The following is a 20,493-nucleotide window of genomic DNA, read 5'->3' as shown; positions in this document are numbered from 1 at the left end:
CCATTTCTCTATGGCTCTATCTTTGTGTACGGGGGCATTGACAAGAAAGGGCCTCCCCCCAAACTGTTGCCACAAAGATGGAAGATTGTTGTCATCTAAAATATTATATATGCCTTAGCAGTAAGACTTCCCTTAATTGGAAGTAGGGGGCCTCTGCCAAATCATGAAAAAAGCCTCAGACCAAATACAGACAAAACTATGTGATCATATAGTGTAGTTTAAAAACATAATCCTTCATCCTTCTAGTGAGAATAATGAGGGTGAGTGCTGTTGTTGAAGCAATTATTTTCACCTGAATGTACTTTTACATTTTCAAGTTCTATAAAGTAAAGACCAGCGCTGTATTTGCATGTCAGGACCACCTGCAATGTCCCAGACAGACACTGCCCGAGGCGTCCTCTAACACTTCTCCTTTGCCTGAGTCCAGAGGAATAATCAATTGGCATCAGGGAGTGAGATCAGGTCAGAACGGGGCCAGGCTGGGTCAAGCTGGGTCGGCTCTGCGAGGGCAATGCCAGCAAGACAGAGCTATTTCTCATGACCCCTCAGTGACCTCCAGTGCTTCCTCTAGATTCATTCAGCGGTGGGGAAAGACTTATCCCCCACTGAGTCAAAGATTCACTCAATTGAAAAAGGAAATTTAAAATTTACCCTATGGCCTTGTGTGCACAGCGTGAGTAATTTCATATTAAAAAAAAAAAAAAAGTGCAGGAACAAATACTGAGGCATGAATCAGGTCTCCGAACTAAGATTAGTCCTGGTACAGAAGGTTCTTAATATGAGAGGAAACGTGTTTTTTTTTCTCTACTCGATTTTTCTCTGAGCCCAGTGAGCTGTGAGCTCCAGCCTACAGTGAAGAGCGTTCATAATAAAACGCCTTAAGCAGGAAAGACGGTAAGTTCAAAAGGACACAGATTTTTCTCATGCCCTCTACTGTCCGGAATATTCACACACAAATACATACACACACACACACACACACAGAAAAGATAAGACTAAAGACGCAATAATAGCAGCTAATACCTCACATAAAGCTCTTTCCTTAATTGCTACCTTTAAATTATGAGCCCACGCGTGCACACAAAACTCTCTACACAGGCTCCAAAACAACCATACATACAAAGAATTACACAGAGAAATGCTTCCATCCAAATTCTCCACTCAACAGCTTTCATCCACATACACATTCATCTAAATGTCTTCTTGTAACGGACAAGGCGTGCACATGCTGTACACACACACACACACAGACACACAACCCTCTTGGAAATCCTTATTCTTCCTCTCTCCAAATAAGCCAGACTTTTTGGCCCTCCAGAGACCTGTGTCATAAATATCCACTTTGCTGTTTGTAACCGTTACACTGTTGTTGTTTTTCACAACAAAAACTAACACTGTTGTGCTCTTCTCATGGTGTGGATGGTGGTAAAAAAGTAAGCATCTTAATTTTTCCACCTCTTTCTCCAGTTCAATTTTCCAGTTAAGAAGAAAAATGTGAAATAAATTATGCAAAAAGAACTATATCAGGAATGTATCCTGAAAAACCCTCACTGTACCACACACACACACACACACTTCTCCATTATCAGAGATCCTTACCTTCTTCTCTCTAATAACCAGGCCTCCTCTCCACAGTTCGTTGTGATCGATACAGCTGCCCAAATCAGCAGGTTCCACCAGAGCAGCGTTCAGGTAGGACGCAGCTTTCAGCCACCTGAAACAAAAAAAGGATCACTCACTGACAAGTATAGAGGACTTAAATTAGTTTTATTGATGATTCCTGTAAATCAGGAATAAAAGTTCTGATTTATGTAAAGTCTCCAATTAAGCAAGCAGGTTGGAAAACCTGTTTGTACAGCAGCAACACACTACTTCAGGGTTTTATACAGTTATTTTGCCGTCAACTAGAACGAGTACTTATGTATATATCTTGTTCAGAGTATTCATCCATTACTATAAGTGGACACCTGCTCATATTTACTCTTCTAACTCCCCCTTGTGGTCAAATGTCACAACTTCTCACCCGGTGGTGTGCTGTGTGACTACCGTGATCTTCGCAGCATGCCAGCAGCTCATGTGTTTGAGGGCTCCCAGCAGTGGCAGCAGGTCTTTTAAAGCAGGGGACTGCTCAGCAGAGCCCAACACTAGTACATCCAACAGGGCTTTACCTGAGGGGGAAGAAATGGGACAAACCACAAAGGAATTCATTAAACATTTCCTTTCTTCTTTTTTTTTTTTTACATACATATCTCTATAAAGTAGGATTTCATGAGGAGAGAAGAAGAAGGTAGAATTAATTGTCTACATTTCTAAATATCAAGAACTTTGGAAGTAGTGACTCCAGCTCCTCAGGGTAGCAGATGTTGGACTGTTCCTGAAGTCATGTGGAGGTGGTGTGCTAAGAAAAGTTCTTTAACAGTGAATATCGCACCAGGAGGCAGAGTTTCTCAGAAGTCGTCAGAGGAGAAGTATCCTCCAAGCTTTGAGTACAGTAAGCCACCTTTTCTATGAGGCTGCAGCAGGCAGGTTTTCAAAACCTAATTGCTTGAAGCGGAGGAGTTTGGCTTCAGGAATAGAGGTTTTAATTCTTCATAATTGGCAGCTTTTGGCTGAGACAAAACTCTCACTTGAGACACTGTTTCGTGTCAGTAAACAGCAACTTATTGTTGCACACTCTGTTCCCCTAAACTAGACAATTGTTGTTCTCATCGTTAATGCAAAATGGAGGAAACTGGCGAGCCGTGCTGTACAGATAATTATAAACACCAAACCATCTGAGAATTAATATGTGGAAGCAATTCATTTGAATAAATTTTATGTTCGTTTTCCTTCATTCTAACTAGATCTTTTGAGAAAGTGACAGCTCAACTGAGCACACAGTTAACATCTCCACGACTGACAGCTAGAAAATGATAAGATGTCTTGCAGTCATGAATTCAAGTACTGTATGTAAAGGCAGTGAGTGCTATGGATTGGTCAACTGTACCTGGAGGTGGTAGCTTGTCGGACAGTACATGAAGTCCTTCTGCAGCCTCCTCCAACAGCCTGTTCATATAAATACATACAGGTCAGATCAGAGGGATCAGCCCCACTGGTAATTATTTGAGATAAATGAATAACATCTTCATGATATCTTCACATCCTGTTTTATTTTTATTTTTCTCAAGTCTTATCATTTCAGCAAAATTTAAAGTTTTTGTTTTGCTTTGTTGTTTTTTTTACTGTAAAACACTTTAAGTGTTTAGTGCTATATAAATAAAGTTTATTATTTGCATCCTTCTTGTACTTAAACATGAACAAACTGAGAATAAAATACAGAAATGTTTCCCTCCATAAGTTTATTAGAGGGACAGTAATATGCCTGAGTTTATTATGTTCAGATAATAGATGTTATCTGGCACATACCTTCAACAAACATCAAGCAGAAAAAAAAACAAGCAGACTTATTTACAGTAGAGAAAATATTATCTGTGGCTCACTCTGTCAGTGCCGGCTGGTCAGCTTTTTGGTCCAATCCCTCGTGATTACTCAGAGAACTGAGACATAACTCCAAAGCAGGAGGCTCATCCTGTTCACTGTCAGTTTTCTGATGGCCTGTCCCCAGCTCTTCCCAGTCTGAGCTGCAAAACTACAAAACAAGCATTTCTAATTCAGTCTTGTTGATTGAGGTATTTGTGTGGGAACCGGTATAAGAAATATTCAGTCAATCAAGTCAATTCAAGACTTATCTAGAAAAAGATAGATAGTAGACATTTGTGCCCAGTTCTTTGACACTTCAATAGTTCATGGCAAAATAGTCATAAAACGTCTTACCTGCGTTACTCCCTGGGTAGCCTGAACAGCGAAGTACCACCTCTGAACTGATGGGCCTCCACTAAGAGAACAAGCTGGGAAAACATGCATGTTTAAATATAATGGAAGTTGTGGAAAACAACAGTTTATGTGCTGGAAGTCAGAGAGAGACAAAAGATGCATATTGAGGTTTACTCCACCTGGGAACACAGAGATCCCTCTGGCTGATTCTTGAGTTGAGATGTCCACAAGTGTGTCATATATGTGCTTCACTGGCTCCAGACCTGTGAACAATGACAACAGCAGCTGTCAGGCTTCATCACAACCAGGCTGCTGGTTTGTATATTAACATTAAACATAAAAAATAGAGCATCCTGTTCAGTGGTGGAAAGTATCTAAGAAGCCTACATTTACTCAAGTGCTGTGCTTACGTACAATTTTTATGTACTTGTACTTTACTTGAGTATTTCCATTTGATGCTACTTTACACTTCCACTCCACTTCAGAGGGAAATATTGTACTTTCTACTCCACTACATTTATTTGACAGCTTTAGTTACTTTTCAGATGAAGATTTGACACAATGGATAATATAACAAGCTTTTAAAATACAACACATTGTTCAAGATGAAACCAGTGGTTCCAACCTTTTTGGCTTTTGACGTCTTACAAAAAGCAGTGTGTAGTAGTAGATGTCTATGAGTTGTTAACAGCTCCACCAAATAGTGATTTTTCCCTCTAAACTTCTCACATAGTTTCATTTCAATAAGTGTTCAAATGATCCAATATTTCACCAAAAACCAAAGATTAGAGAAAAAGTCCAAAAACTGAAAACAGATTTGCAATTTCTTCTTTCCTCTCCCATTAATCATCTAACGACCCCTCAGATTTATCTGGTGACCCTTTAGAGGGGCCTGACCCCTAGGTTGGGAACCACTGGACTAAACTATCTAACTGTATATAAAGTAGTTGAAACCAGCTCCACCTCCAGCAGCTACAACAGTAACATGCTGTTTACACACTGATGCTTCAGTATTAATAATCTAATGATGTCATATATAATAATATATCAGTCAGAGGGACAAAATGAGTACTTTTACTGCAATACTTTAACTACATCAAGCTGATAATAATTATGTACTTTTCCTTAAGAAGGATTCTTCATGCAAGTCCTATACTTGTAATGGAGTATTTTTACATTTCTTACTGCAGTAACGGATCTGAATACTTCTTCCACCACTGATCCTGTGTTAGCATAGGTAAACACTGTAATCTCAGAAACAAAACACTGTATGCTGCTAACACCTTGTATCCTTACAAGTCCTGTCAATTAGTCTTAACACTAACTACTAGCAACACGATTTCTCTTTCATTATAAAGACATGTTGACTGGCTAACTGAAAATGTCTAAAAAGAAGAGGAGTTAGTAAGTTAGGTGACCCAACTATCTGTCAACAAACCTGCCGTATTGTTAGCACTGATCAACTTGACTTAATTGCCTCTTTATCTCTTTCTAATGTGTAACTATAGCAGTCTTCTTGAACCACTAGCGTTAAACAGCTAGCTAACAATAGTTAACTAATTTAGACTTGGCATCGTTGATAGTGCAGCAATTTTCATATGTTTCATTTTGGGAATAAAAACTTACATTTGTAATCTTCCGTACCGTCGTCGTCAGTTTGGCAAAAAGATACAACCAACACGTATCTGTCCATGTCGCGTTATCATTAGTAGTGTCACTTATTGTGTTTGTTTGTAGTAAAATACCCGCCTGTTACAGCGTTAAATTTCCCACCAGTTCTTCTTCTGTACAATGTATTATGGTTTGCAACAAATAACACAGCGCACCACCGCCACCTGCTGGCCTGACAATGGACTACAATATGGACATTAATATGGACAATATGGACCTGAACATCTGCATCAGATGTTGTGTACAGTACATTGATACGTTAATATAAGCTGTCTTGGTAGCAAATCCAGCTTAAGGTTGCTTTTTTATCCTTGATACAATTTTCTTCAGCAATAAATAAATCCATCTGTACAATATGGATTTTTACATATTACAGCTACATGTAACAGCAATGTCTCTATCACAAGTTCATATGTGACTGCAAGGGTCACCATTTGGTAAAAAACAAACAAAAAAAAACAAAACATGGTATTTATCACCATGCTATGCTGAGGAGACTTTCTCTTTATTGTCATCATGGTACCTGACCTCTTTTCACACTTCATGCACTGTTCATATCATACCGTGAAACAATAATGTGTCACTTTTGAGTATTGAAGTCTTATTCTTTTGTGTGTGATTTTTGACTCTAATTTTAATTTCAAGCCTTATGTGCAGGGTGTCACAAAAACAACTTTTTATCACTTGAAGAACATCTCCAAAGTGAGGCCATTTCTCTCTCTAAGCAAAACAGAGACTAATGCAGGCTTCTATAACTAGCAGGCAAGACTACTGTAACGCTCTCCTTTCTCGTCTACTGAGGAATTCAATAAGTCAGCTACGATTAATCAAAATTCTGCTGCACGAGTGCTGACTAAGACCAGAAGGAGAGCACACATTATAATTTAAAGTCTTAACACTGGTTACCTGTTAGTTTTCGTATTGATTTTAAAGTTCTTTTATTAGTTTATAAGGCACTGCATGATCTTGAACCAGACTACCTCTCAGAAATGCTTTTAGTGTATGATACAGGAGGGCCTCTCAGATCCTCTGGTTCTTCTCTTTTAGCTGCTCCACAAAGCAGAACAAAAATCTCTGAACAGCCTTCCAGAGGATCTGCGAGGAGCTGGATATATATATATATACATATACATATTTAAACTTAAACTAAAACCCATCTATCTATTTTTTCTTTTATGTAGTGTTTTACAATTTTATGGTTTTATTATATACCTCTTTTACTTATTATCATTATATTTTATTTTATTCTATTTTATTTTATTAACATTTTACTGTTTTATTATAATCTATTCATTCATTCAAGTACTTCATAATTTTATTTTTCATTGTTATTTTTATTGCTTGTATTATCTCTAATCTTTTATGATCTTAACTATCCATCTTATATTGTTTTTTTTTTTCAATTAACTCTTTTGCTTTTTAATTATTTTGGTGTGCATTAGTCTCTAAATCCATATTTAACATCCTGTACGTTTTGTCAGTCGCTTGTAAAGCACTTTGAGTTGCATTTGGTTTGTTTGAAAGGTGCTATATAAATAAATTTTGATTGATTGATACAATTCAATACATTTCCAAGCTACAAACCACTATCTTGAGATTATAATTCAGGGTGTTGTTTCTTCCTCTTTCATTTTATTCAAAACATTCAGCACTTTCTTCTGTAGAACTGGTACACTGCAAATAGTCTATACTGTTAGTTTTATCTCGTACGTATTAAAAATGTGTCATAATTTGAAACCTGAAGAAATGTTTGAGTTTCATTTTGAGAAACAACTGAACTGAACTCAATCAACAACTTGGACTTAGAAAATGAGGCCACTCGCGTGCATCAACCAGTGCAGGACAGGGATTTTATTTAAATATGCTTTGTAAGTACAAAATATGTCACATTATCACACAACAAAGTATTGCACTTATTGTTTTTATAATTACCAAGTGACTAAAAAATAAATATGATGAAAGGAATTCTTACATTCACTAAATCCTGATTTTATTGCTTATTGAACATTTTATGTTGCTTTACTTTACTCATCTACTGATACGCACTGATCCACCCAGTACTGATGGATCGACAATCCTGTGGTGAAATGCTAGTTGATTTCTACAGTATGTTCCTGGACGTAGACAATATAGTGGTGAGTGTTTTCTCCCTGAGTGAGGACTGTCAGGGCCTCCAAGCCGTGTCCCTCCTCCACCACCATCACCTGGTTACCAGTTAGATCCCCCTCTGCGTTCACCACCATCAGCTGGTTGCTGCAGACTTCCTTCTCCTCGGCCACCTGCAACTTCAGCCACAACTCAGTGTCAACATTTTAACATTTTAACCTCTCATGATTTCCTGAGAAAGACATGTGACGTTGTTGTTTACCTGTTCTACGACGGCGACGGTGCCTGGAGCCATGGCAACCATGGAGGTGACAGCGTTGTGAGCCTCTGAACTGAATTCAGTGATCTGCTGGAGAATATTAACTGCCCCTGCATACGTGCAAACACAGAGACATACATTTGTATTAATGTACAAACTGTATTATATATGACATTACGGTATAACACATACAAACGTAACTATGAACAGCATTTCTCCCAATTATCTGTGCAACTTAAAAAAGGAGCCTATTTGGCTGACTAATGTATCTACTGTATGTTTATCAGTGTTGCTGTTACCGTTGTCCTGCAGGGCTGCTACGTGTGCTTCTGTCAGCTGCTCTTCATCCTCCACGGGCAAGTACTGGGCCTCTACTGCCTCCCCCACCTAGATATTTATACATATGACAGAGACTGTATTATCCTGAAAATACAGGCTGTGACAAATAAAAACGACAAATACTTGTATTATGTGCTGACACGTTCCAGCTAACACGTTTTTCTGTGTTATTCTGTGATATTTTGGCAGCAGTTTTTAAATTTCTAAATCAGAAATATTAGTTTTAATGACATTACCTCCCAGGTGCCTTCCACCAGTTTCAGGCCATGTTTGCTTTTCAGGTGGCGGTTCAGTTCCCAGTTGGTGCCATAAATAAATTCACATTCAGGACACTTCATTCCACCTAAACACAGGCACATATAAAAACTATGTATGGTTGTGCTGAACAGACTTTTGGTTCTGTACAAACCCAACACGTCTAATTTTGCCTGATAGTAAGTCCACTTACATGGACACAACATGTGATTAATAAGAGTAATTATATAGATTCCCATTGCTGAGAGTCTTCACCATAATATCAACCATGTTTTAAAAATGCTTTACACTGTATAAATGTCCCGCTACAGTAAAACGAGTGAGAGGCAGTGAGAGCAGATATCAGACCTTGTTGTTTCAAAGCATCTAGGTCAGCTAGTCCAGGTCCAGCGTTCTGATATTTCTGATCTGGGTGTTTCCTGTTGTAGTGTCTCTTCAGGGGACCAGCAATGTTACAGGAGTAGTGGCAGTGGGCACAACGGAACGGCTACATAGACAGATGAAAACACAATGCAAATTAAATATCTGTAAGACACGGCTGACTTTGGAAAAGCAAAGATTTCTGTCCACTGTCAACTGATCAGGTTAGCACCATAATCTATTTGTGTTGCTGTTTTATTTAGCCAATACAATATCAAATGAAAATTACTGTTGTCTCAGATTACACCTGATTATGACTCTCTCAAAATATATTCAACACGGGAAAACTTCAAAATAATACAGAATAATATGGTGGTTACAGTACGGGGTTTTAGGCAAATTCTTTTTGTTGATATCTTATCATTCCACTAATATTCTGCCACACAGCTGCAGTATGATATAATGGATATTCTACATACTGAGGCTGCAAGTCTGTGTGTATTCTGACCTTAAATTCAGCATGCTGCTCCATGTGTCTGAGCAAGGAAGGTTTAGAGACACAGGTGAAGTCACACTTTGTGCACTGAAACCGTTTCCCTGGACAAAAACAAAACCATAGTCCTTTTTTTAATCATCACTTTGTGCTTCCTAAAATATCTGCAAGTCTAGCAGAGCAATAACATACAGTCCATAATCAGTGAAACACGGATAATCAAAAATATACAAATAAATAAGCAGGACAAAAATAACAATAAAAAAACACTGTCAGCGGTGACAGAGTAGATTGTGCATACCTTCACTGCTGTGGCTCAGTCTGTGGCTTTTCAAAGTGACTTTAGATTTGAATGTTTTACCACACAGATCACAGACGTGACATCTGTCTTTATTGTGTCGATTCATATGAGTCTTCAGGTTACTCCTACTGCGGCCTGCGTAGTCACACATTGTGCAGAGGTATGGTTTCAAACCTACAAAACACAGACACATGACCACAAATGACCACTTTACCAGCAAAACAATAAAGGGAAAGAGCATATTTATGGAAAATTTGTCAACTTATTAAAATAAATTGGTCAGCGAACATCAATAACTGAAAGGCTTGACAGTAAAATATGCTGAAAAAGATGCTAAATATGAGACTGTCTTGGTAATTGGCTGAATTCACTAAGAGCTTCAACAACACCTGTGCTGGATTTCTGTCTGGCAGCTACAACAGCCTCAGGACAGATGTAACTTCAAGGTAAACAGCTCATCAAGGTAATCAAGGGACTGAGAAGAAGAGGAGTAGGACTAACAATTCACTTCCTCGAGACAAATCATTAATTACAGCTGGAGTAGCCATGGTTTATGTATGAAACAATTTCAGCCATGTTGTGATTTCAGCCTCTCATTATATTCGCTTCCCAGAGAAACAAACATACAGCGTAGCAAAAGTTACACATGTTTTGCATGTGTAACTTTTGTATCCAAGAGACCGCTGTAAGAGAAAAACAGTCCTTGGAAAAAAACAGCATGTCTCATAACTTTTGAGTAACTTCTGCCAATCTTCTTGGCCAGATTTCTATTTTTTTTTTTTTGAGATAATGCCAGCAGTATACACATGGATGATTTTGTTTGTTTAGGTTCTCATCATTTTATAAGTCACTTGACCAACAGGCCAAATTCCTCCTGCAATGTCTGCAGTGTGTTTTCAGTCTAGTCCATCCTCCTGGAGAGTAGCCAGGAGGAAGAGAGACAGATGGGAACTCAGATCACACAGTAATCAATGTGCACTGATGAGTCCAGATGTGTTGCTCCAGACTGTTTGTGTGTGTGACGTTTGTGTGTGTTTGTTTGTGTTAAAGACAGAGGGGGCATCATACCTTGATGGGCCCAGATGTGCTGCTGAAAGTCACTGCTGTTCTTTAGAAAGTAAGAATCACAGTAAGGGCACTTCTCTGCACGCTTCACCATCAGCCCTTTACCCTGCACAGGCACTGTATCTGTTCAACACACACACACACACACACACACACGATGAAATTGCATAACTGTCAACAGCAAATTACTGTCAATCTAATGTCACATACTGCAGTTATAAATAACTAACGCTTGGCCAAGTTGTACTATAAAACAATGCCATCCACATTATACAGTATCATCATCACAATGAATCTCCTAATAATAGAAATAGATGATGACATACTGCAAAATTAGTGATAACCTGCCCACAACAGAGCTGTCAGTTTCTCTCTCAGCAGCAGTGAATATTAACACTCAAAAACTGTTTTAAAGGACAGGTTTGAAGTTGTTTTTAGTGAACAAACATTAACAGGTTAGTATGTGTATGTGTGTCTAGGTCTATGTCTGTAGATATATTTGTGTGTCCTTTACCAGGATGGACTGTTTTAATGTGGTGTTTCAGTCTGTGCTCTGGATAGCTGTGATGGCAGACAGGACAGGTCACACTCTTTGCCTGTAAACAACAACAACCAAGAAAAATCAAGAGTCAATTTTTGCATCTCTTACAGAAATAATAGGATAAGCAGTAAAAGTTTTCCCCCTGATTGAGGCTAAAAAAACGATTTTTGCAGTCAGGTGAAAGCTGGTTACCTGTTCCTGATGCGTCCTCTGATGGGCTTGTAGTTTGTATTTGTCAGGTGTGCTGTATTTACATCCAGGATTAGAACAAGGCAGCAGCAAGCCGCTGTGCTTCTGGATCAGATGTCGTTTTAAAGAGCTTTTGGTGATGGAAGAGTAGCTACACTTTGAACAATAATGCAAGTGCTCCTTGGTATGTGTACGTACATGCGCGTTATAGTGGACTTTGTACCAGAACAGTTTACCTGTGCAACAGAAACGAATGCGATTAGAACCAGCAGACACTATTTAACACTCACACCAGATAGAGGAAAGGCTGAGTAATAAATAATAAGATGACCCATAAAGTCACATGAAAGATAAAATAACAGGACAAAACAAAAACAGCATGCTCGAGAGGGTTTCATCATCTCACCACAGTATTGACATTCCAGGTCCCCGTAAATTTTCCTGAGCCGTTGGAAAGTCTCCATATCAAGCAGAGTCTTCTGAAGAGACGAAAACACCTGCTGGAACGCACTCTGATGGAAAACCTCTGACACCTACCAGGAGAAAGCAAAGAACGAGTCAGACTGCCAGGACCAAAAACTCAACATGAGGAAAACTACAGGACTCTCAGGAGAAAATTAGATGATGATTAAAAGTTTTTTCTTCTTCTAATATGAGTATTTCAAACATATAAATGAATGAATAACTGATATGTAGTCTAGTCTAATTAAATAATTGCTAGTACAGTATAATAGGATCAAGAAAGCATGAGTGTGAAATAGTTAAAGCTAGCAGCCATTCAAAGGAACTTGATAAAACATTGATACATTGGGGTGAGCAAGTGGACTAATCAATAACAGATCAAACACACCTAATCTTCAAAGCACAGAGATTTAAAATAATCTTGGAAATAAATAAATTAGAGATACCACTAGACTGGACCAATGGTTTCCCCCAGTTATGTCACCAATTTCTAACAGAAATCTAATGACACATACTTTCTGATTTATCTGTATGCTTATTTCAAAAATTATAGTTTTTCATGCGATATTTATTTTGGCTATTATTGGCCATTCCACTGAATTTAATGCTGATATTAAAGCTGCATTAATTAATAGATTAGTCAAAGTACAAAAAATTAATCAGCAGCTATTTTGATCATTAATTCATCATTAATTCATTTTTTAAAGAAAAATATCCCGACATTCTCATGTTTTCTCCTTGTCTAAGCATATATTAAATTAATATATTTGGGGTTTAGACTGTTGTACGGACAAAATAAGACACTTGATGACATCATCTTGTGCTCTAAGAAATCATGATGGGCATTTTTAACTGTTTTCGGATGTTATATAGGCAAAACTATTACTCCATTAATAGGGAAAATAATGGGCAAGTTAATTAATTATGAAAATAATTGTTTTTTGCAGCCCTATCTGACATTATTGTCCTCCTCGAAAAGACATGAAAAACTGCTGGACAAACAAGAAACAGCAGATTATACCTGTATTATTAATTTACCGTTTCTGATTGTGGAGTCTGGTTATCTTCTTCTGGAGGTGCTGATGACAAAGGTGTGTGTACGCCCAAATTAGACAAGTTTGTATTTACTGATGACGAAGATGCGTTTGTGTCTTTGGCTGCAGATGTGTCGTCATCAGCTGGGTGCGTGTTTTCTGAACTCCTGTGTGTGTTTTCCAAAGTAGGGGTGTGAATTTCCTGGGATGGTAATAAGCCTTGCGTGTTCTCTTCATGTCCACGTGTATTGCCATCTCCAGAGGTGCGTGTGTCCGCCGTGTTTTCCTGTGACCTTTCCGCCACTGTCACTTCAGACCAATCAGAAGACTCAACGCACTCTTCCTCCTGTCTGTCAGAGGGAGTTGTGGTTTCTATAGTAATTGATTGATGGAGCACTTCTTGGGAATCTCCTACTTCTCTCGTCTTTCCCTCTATCACCTGCTGTTCTTCTGCGCTTTCATCCTGAGATTTAGCCTCCTCGTCTTCCCCTCTTGCTCCTTGAAGCTGCTCCCCTTCTCCATCTCTCAGCTCCTCCCCTCCTACACCATTTGTTACACCCTCCTCCCTACTCTCATTTTCATGCACTACCCCGTCCTTTTCATTTATCCCTCTCTCTGTGTCCTCCCTCTCTTCATCTCCCCACATGCTTCCTCCAGGCTGCATCAGATAGAAGCTGTTGTTGATGCAGTCGGTAAAAGCCTGCTCTTGGTCCAGCTCAAGGTGAGACTCCTTAAGGTGACTCTTTAGTCTCTGTGAGCTGACAAACTTCCCGTCACACACAGAGCACACGTATAGAAAGGGGTGCTTTCTGACATGAGCAGCGAGGGCGGCCAGCTTGGTTGCAGCATGGTCACAGAGCAAGCAGGCAAAGGGGCGCTGAGGCCCGTGGACCAACAGGTGGCGCTCCCGCTCCAGCTGGTTCTTAAAGCGTCGATTACAGGTGGGACAGTGGTAGAGGAGCTGTCTGAGGCCCTGACGAGTCTTTAGCCTACACAAGAGAAGTAGATTAGAAGGACAGATGGTGGGTTGAATAGCTGGATAGGAAGGTAAAATATTTAGATACTGTGGATCATACCTCAGTTGTTGGTAGTTCTGGGAGACAACAGGGTCTTTCAGGTTATGCCGTTTCTCCATATGTTTCAGCAGGTTCTTCACATCCGAGTACTTTTTCTGGCAGAAGCTGCAGTGCTGCTTCACCTTCAAATGGACTCGCTCTATGTGGACCTGCAGAGCCAGAAACACAGATTTACAACCAGGACAACAGTGCAGCTACACATTCAAAATAAACAAGTTAATAAATATATAAATAATAACAATAAATGAGTTCATTCGGATGTAGAAACCATTAACAACTGAGAAAGATGCGAAGGCACAATCACAACATCGAGTCAACATCATTTCGATTTTCTCAGTGTTGGACCAGTATAACCAAAAAAACACCAACTGACAAATTCAGCTACCACCAATACTACAACACCCACATTTGATCTTGAAGATACATATACAATATATAAACTACAGTTAAAAAAAGTTATAATAAGACCTTGAGGTGTCCTGGGCTGAGGCAGTTGAAAGGACAGTGCTGACAGCTGAACTTCTCTCCTGTGTGCTTCCTCAGGTGAACATTCAAGTTGGCTTTAAAAGATAAAATCAAGTAAGTAAATTGGCAGCTTTTACAGGAATTCAAAAAATATCATAATTGCATTTTTCTTACAATGTATTAATCCTAATGTTGCAGAAGTTACCAGGCTCTGCTATATGTTTTACAAATAATTTTGCTTGCAGTAATTTCTCTTTGCCTTTTCACTACAATTAGTATTTGATTCCTCAGTGGGATCACTTCAGTCTTATCCAAACTTATTTACAATTACAGGCATGAGTAGTAATTGTAATGGTGCATGACAATATATTCAATGGAGCAATAAATATATAGTGAGGTCCCTAGAAAGATCAATTGGAAACTACCATAAGTAAGTTGTTTAGGACGCCCTGTGACTAAGGGGTTTAAGACGTTACCTTAATCTGCAACATCAACAGTCCCAAGTCCAATCAGGAACTCCCCCCTCCCTAAATTAATTCATTCATTCATTCAGTCAGTCATTCATTTCTTGACATATCTTTGCTAATTTGTAATTTGTAATATATTATACTGGATTAAAATGCATCTGCTAATGATTTTGAAATTGCTGTTGGAGCAGTGGTGCAGTCACAGCAATAACAGGTATTTTGTGATGGGTGTTATTCTTATATTAAGTTAACAATTTGATTGTGTGTAACCTCTTATGAAATCACAGTGTGGACTACAAAACAGTTTCTCCTGTGTGCCAGTGAGCCTGGGTTTACCTTTGATGGCTGACGCGTAGTCACAATGTGGACATTTGAACGGTTTCTCCTGGGTGTGTGTCCTGAGGTGGGAAATCAGCGAGTGTCTGAATTTGAAGATCTTGTTACAGAACTCACAGGCGAAGATCTTCAACTGGCTCTGAAGTAAACTGGGAGACAGAGAGTCACAATATTACATTCACCAGTAATGACCAGTGTCATTATCGCTGCCATTGCAACAGTGGAGGTTATTGTTGTTAAAACAGATGAACTTATTTGACTGGTTCTAGCCTGCACACATAATAACACTGCTGATAAGCAAACAAGCTATAACTTTTAACAGCTCAAAAAAAGCCAAACATCTCTTTATATCTCAAATTTATTTACAGTATTATGTAGCTTGTAGTTTACACAAAAGCACTGAGCTACACTTTATGTCCAAACACAGCTACAAGTACTTTAAAATACAATGAATACATTTAATAAGGAAATATTCATACAGTACTTGGTAGCATCTTGCTTGATAGAATATTCCTGGAAGCCTCTGCTGGCTGTTACTGTTGTGGAGGTCGGGTTAGAACTGAAGTAGAAAACAAAGGGATCAGACTGCTGACAGCAGATAACATGGATAGATCGGACTGCCACAAGCAGAAAATGGCAGAATCCTGTACAAAATTATTTGCAGTTGATAAGTCAAATTTCAAGTGTGTTTCAGTGTTAAATTAGTTTGTATTGTGGACAGTGATAAGTTATGCATCAATGTCAGATTTCCTTTTTTCTATAAGTTATTACAACCATCGATTATATAATACATTTTAAGAATTATAGGTGAGATGGACATTTTCCATTATATTACCTTGGCTCCTGGTCTGCTTTAGGGTTGTCTTCACAGGCAGTCGATTCACTTCCAATGTCTTGTGGCTGACTCTGGAAGACTGCAGAGTGCTGAAGGCCCCCCAAAACAAATAAATAAACCCAAATAATATTAGGATACATGGATAAATTCAAACCAAAGAAATATTATATAGTAATATAAACCAGACTATAATAAAACACACACTGCAACACAGAATCACATTTGAGTTCATAAAGATTTTTCTATATAATTCTTCAGTAGATAGTAGTTTCAATGAATAGTGTTCCGACTGAGTTCTGTGAACTATCCAAAACACCGTTTTTGGAAAGAGATGTTGCTGTTGAAAATTTTAAAAGTAAATTTCTATAACACAGAAATTTGCTTTGACTTCCACTGTTCAGGGTGGTGGACCAGAAAGAGACAAATAATCAAAAACTTGGGAAAATTAAACTAAAACTATCTGCACAGCAACATACCACGAGAGGTAAGTATGAAAATACAAAATATCTTTATATAATTTGGGTGCACAGATACTTTAAAGTTCCTGCATTTTCCTGGGCTCACCTGAGGCTTGGCCTGGATGGATACACACTCTGTTTCTGCTGAACTGTCCTCCACTGGAACCATTTTAGAAACACCTGTTAAATTAAAGGTAACAAATAATACATAAAACTTAGTTAGCTGTTAGGGAAAATGTAAAAACTAGCTCAAAACAAAGCTCTCTCAGACTGACCTGGGATTGTTTCATCTTCCTTCAGAACAACACTGACGACCGACTTTTTGTTGCCTGTTCCAAGGCCTCCTTCTTTAGAGATGCGGCTTCGGTCCTCAGAAAGCATCCGACTTCTCTTATTGGTTCTCTGTCCGCTGCCCACACCTACAAGCAGAGAGAGAACAAGAAAGGGTCAGACAGCAAATATAAAACTAAATAAAACTAAACCTAACTCTACTTAAACAAACACAGGAGTGTGAGTAACACTGATTATTTAGGCAGGTTAAATGCCTGCAGACGTCTTTAAGCCAAACATATATGTCCATCACAATCTTTCACGATTCATCACAGATCACATGTAGTGCTGATTTTAGAGCAGCCACTAGGTGTCTCTTCTGGTAAGGATGAATGTGAAGAAACCACGTCCTGATCTTAAACTAACCTTTTTCTCTCACAAGTCCTGGTCCTGCTGGGTTTTGGTGCATCTGAGTTGGATCAGCTCCCCCAGGGTCCAAATTTTCAGCATCCTCAACTACTGCTCCACCACAGACGCTCCCTGAAAATTATGTCTAATAATCAGAATCCTCGGAATTACCAAGAAAATAAATGTGTATAAGTGACATTCCTCTGTACTTTTCATCAACGTCTATGGTTAAGACAGTAATATCTAGGAACCTGTAATTATAGTATCATACTCCCTCAGACCACCCCAACTTTGAATGCGTCTTAAACACATATTAACTTTCCTATTCTTGCTTCATGCTTATTTTACATTTCTGCCTTCTCCTTCTTGCTCCTCACCGTTCTCTTCTTCCTCCTCCTCCTCCTCTTCTCTCAGGCAGATGTGTTTGAGGATCTGTCGTCTGTTCCTGAACAAGCGATGACAGTCTCTACATTCCAGCCCTGATATCCCGTTATCATTTTCACCTAGAAGTGGAAAGGAGAAAAAAGGGAAACGGGTCAGAGCATTTGTATGTCATGTTTTTTTTTAATTAAAAAAACATTATAAATTGACAAATTGAAAAACAGTAACACTCCAGTCAATCCCAAAATATCAGGATATTGTGATATGTGAGAGCAGATAATATCATGTGTGAAATCTCTCACAACCAGGAGGACACCTATGTCCTCTAACGAAAATCTGGTCTCATGCAGAGGATGCTTGTCCTGACTTCTCCATGTAAAAATAAGTATTATGGAAGACAAAAAAAAAAAAAACAGTACCACCCTCCAGTGATTTACCTTGTCTGTCTGCCTCCTCCTTATTCCTCTCTTCTTCTCTTCTAACTTTATCCTCTAGAGAATGGGTGGAGTCAGCCTTGCCCTCTGTCCAGTCTGTGCGCTTCTTCGTGGAACCTTTTGGTCTTCCTCGTTTTCGTTTCACTGGACTCTCTGAGGGCCAACAAGACAGCAAATCAGATAAATGGATAATGCTGGGTTTATTCCATCTTTTTATTTTTACCAACATATCCCCTGAACAATAATTTTTTGCGTAGCCAATTTACACTACAGTTAACTTCATTGTCATCCAGAGGCCACATGAAACAGCCATAGCATTGATCTTCTGTTACAATCAACATATATTCTTCATTTGATGTTTACATCTTTATTCGTTGCTCACAATTAGACTCATAAATGAGTAAAAGTCCAATGCATCCCTGCCATTAAGAGTTTAATGATTCTGATTATGATATAAAACATGTTTTCTAGAAGCTCTATTAGTATCAATCAAACTTTATTTGGATACCACCTTTCATACAAGTTAGTACACAGATGACTGACAAGCCAATAAGACAAAGCAAATGTAGACAGTAAATAGTAAAACAATTTGAGACTAATACACAAGGAGTACAAATTATGAAAATGTAATAATATAAAATAGATTTAAGAACTATAATAATAAAAATTGACTAAAAAACTTGATAAAATAGATAAAAGTAAATAAAACTAATAAGAGGGAAAATAGTATTATTAACAATAATAAAATAAAAGATTTTAAAAAATGTAAAACATGAAAACGATAAAAAACTTACGAAAAGTAAATAATGTCTGTAAATCATTCTAAATCAAAATCCAGGCTAAAGAGGTAGGTTTTTAGTTTATGTTTAAAGAGTAGCAGTCCTGGTAATGACATGCTGATCTGACCTGCCAGGGTCCCCGCAGGCTCTGCTACAAGGGGCTGTAGTGCAATGATGATGTCATCAGGAGGCTCCTGCTGGGGGTGAAGCTGTGAGCAATGAGCCAGCAGCAGAGGGCGGCTGGGAGAGAAGAGGTTGCACAGCCGACACATGAACACAGAGCCAGCTGGAGTGATAGGGAGAAAAAAATATGGCAGAGCCAAAGGGCAAGAGAGAGGGAAACAGAGAGGAATTTTAAGTGAGAGATTAACGTAATTTGCCTGCTTCAAAACAGTGGAGAAGATTGTTATTTGGAGGCATTTCCTCAACCTGATATTCCAGTAACTAACTGTCACTCGTCTCCAACATCTCATGGAAACTAATTTTTCTATGGCATGACAGAATCTATTTAATCTAAGGTGCCAAGCAGACAAATGAATAAAACTGCTTCAATGTGTGTCACGACAGTAAAATCTTAATCTATAAAACATTCTATAATTAAAGAAACATAAAATGACTATTCTATTCTTGAATCTATTCAAATGTTAACTGCTGCCTACTACATATTGTATTACGCTATGGTTGACATGTGATTTTAGTTTTTAGCTTGTTTGTGTGTCTGTGGATGTCAATGTTGAAATTGTTGACAATTTTTTCTTTTCTTTTTATGTATTTCTATATCATATATGCAACAAGAATTGAAGGTAGGGAGAAAATAAGGAAAATGGCAGGCTTTGCCACATTTTTGCTGCTCAGAGATAGGTGATGGAGGATGGCATGTGTATGTTTATAAGAAAAAACTGACGATTAAAAAAAAGATTCTTTAAAATTGTTCAGTTTCATTTTCTGATTTGGTTTCACAATCCACTTCTAATGAATCAGGCTGTTTGAACTCTAACATTAAAATAACACTATTATTCACTCGCATCCATCCCTTTGACAGATGACATGGGAAGACATTTCTTGGAATTGTGCTAATTTATAACAAAAGACAGTTGCTGAAACACTGATATCAGCTTTAAATGACCACAAGACAACGCAGCTAATACTAAAAGCAGACTAATGTGAAAAGATGAGCCAGCACCCATTTCTGAGTGCTCGTTGGTGTATTTACTTCTTTAAATAAGGCCAATAATCTTTATTTGTCCTCACAATTTGACGCTGTCTCAAAGCTTTCAAACTCTGCAGGCTCTGAAGACATTTGCTGCACATGAAAAAGTCTTAAAATAACCGTGAACACAAAATTAAAGACTGAAAATCCCAACAGGAACACGTTTAACAATAAGTTTTAAACTAAACGCGTTTGTTTATTTTGATTTGGCCCAAGCTAACGTGAAGACCCGAGAAACATATTCGAGTTGAAGCTAGCTCAAAGTCTTACCGCCTTTCTGTCCGTCCATTTTCTCCAGCGTCTGGGGAGCAAAATATACTAATTTATCGATAGATTTGAGCCATAATACAACTGAATATTATAACTGAAATAAGATTTAGAGTCTAATTTTTACTTTACGTACATATAAATTTCTGACGAATCTGCGACACAAGTCCTCCCAAGCAGCGGAAGTGGACAGGACGTGGTGGTACTGCAGTACACAGC

The 20,493-nt window shown here is 38.4% G+C and overlaps 2 protein-coding genes across 5 annotated transcripts in view; both read right to left on the bottom strand.

The window, feature by feature from the left end:
• Window positions 1–5,599, bottom strand: part of LOC121906002 (MDM2 binding protein) — a 32,316-nt gene extending 26,717 nt beyond the window's left edge. Inside the window, exons 1-7 of the mRNA XM_042424641.1 lie at window positions 5,440–5,599; window positions 3,993–4,076; window positions 3,814–3,887; window positions 3,480–3,628; window positions 2,987–3,045; window positions 2,024–2,168; window positions 1,600–1,714 (exon numbers count right to left, since the gene is read on the bottom strand). Coding sequence (XP_042280575.1) covers window positions 1,600–1,714; window positions 2,024–2,168; window positions 2,987–3,045; window positions 3,480–3,628; window positions 3,814–3,887; window positions 3,993–4,076; window positions 5,440–5,506 — 693 coding nt within the window. The 5' untranslated portion in view covers window positions 5,507–5,599. The remainder of the gene's footprint in view (window positions 1–1,599; window positions 1,715–2,023; window positions 2,169–2,986; window positions 3,046–3,479; window positions 3,629–3,813; window positions 3,888–3,992; window positions 4,077–5,439) is intronic.
• Window positions 5,600–7,320: 1,721 nt separating this feature from the next.
• On the bottom strand, window positions 7,321–20,493 carry LOC121906195 (zinc finger protein ZFAT-like). 4 transcript variants are annotated; one of them, XM_042424913.1, is made up of 25 exons: window positions 20,411–20,471; window positions 20,278–20,308; window positions 18,925–19,083; window positions 18,022–18,171; window positions 17,581–17,706; window positions 17,222–17,335; window positions 16,801–16,944; window positions 16,632–16,705; window positions 16,068–16,156; window positions 15,717–15,791; window positions 15,233–15,381; window positions 14,433–14,524; window positions 13,965–14,113; window positions 12,893–13,877; window positions 11,799–11,925; window positions 11,396–11,628; window positions 11,177–11,258; window positions 10,666–10,785; window positions 9,598–9,771; window positions 9,312–9,400; window positions 8,792–8,930; window positions 8,425–8,531; window positions 8,149–8,236; window positions 7,853–7,959; window positions 7,321–7,769 (listed from the first exon to the last, which is right to left on the bottom strand). In XM_042424913.1, exons 2-25 carry the CDS (start codon window positions 20,294–20,296, stop codon window positions 7,575–7,577), a joined length of 3,786 nt encoding a protein of 1,261 aa, XP_042280847.1. In that variant the 5' UTR covers window positions 20,297–20,308; window positions 20,411–20,471; the 3' UTR covers window positions 7,321–7,574. The 4 variants fall into 4 exon arrangements, with proteins under 4 accessions (XP_042280847.1, XP_042280848.1, XP_042280846.1 ...); XM_042424914.1 differs by lacking the exon at window positions 20,278–20,308 and having other exon boundaries at window positions 20,411–20,493; XM_042424912.1 differs by lacking the exons at window positions 20,278–20,308; window positions 20,411–20,471 and adding an exon at window positions 20,049–20,250 and having other exon boundaries at window positions 7,321–7,763.

This window comes from Thunnus maccoyii, chromosome 10, assembly GCF_910596095.1.
Source record: "Thunnus maccoyii chromosome 10, fThuMac1.1, whole genome shotgun sequence".
In the NCBI taxonomy this organism is placed as follows: Eukaryota; Metazoa; Chordata; class Actinopteri; order Scombriformes; family Scombridae; genus Thunnus; species Thunnus maccoyii.
Note: the sequence above shows the minus strand (reverse complement) of the source record. Positions and strands in the feature narration are given on the sequence as shown.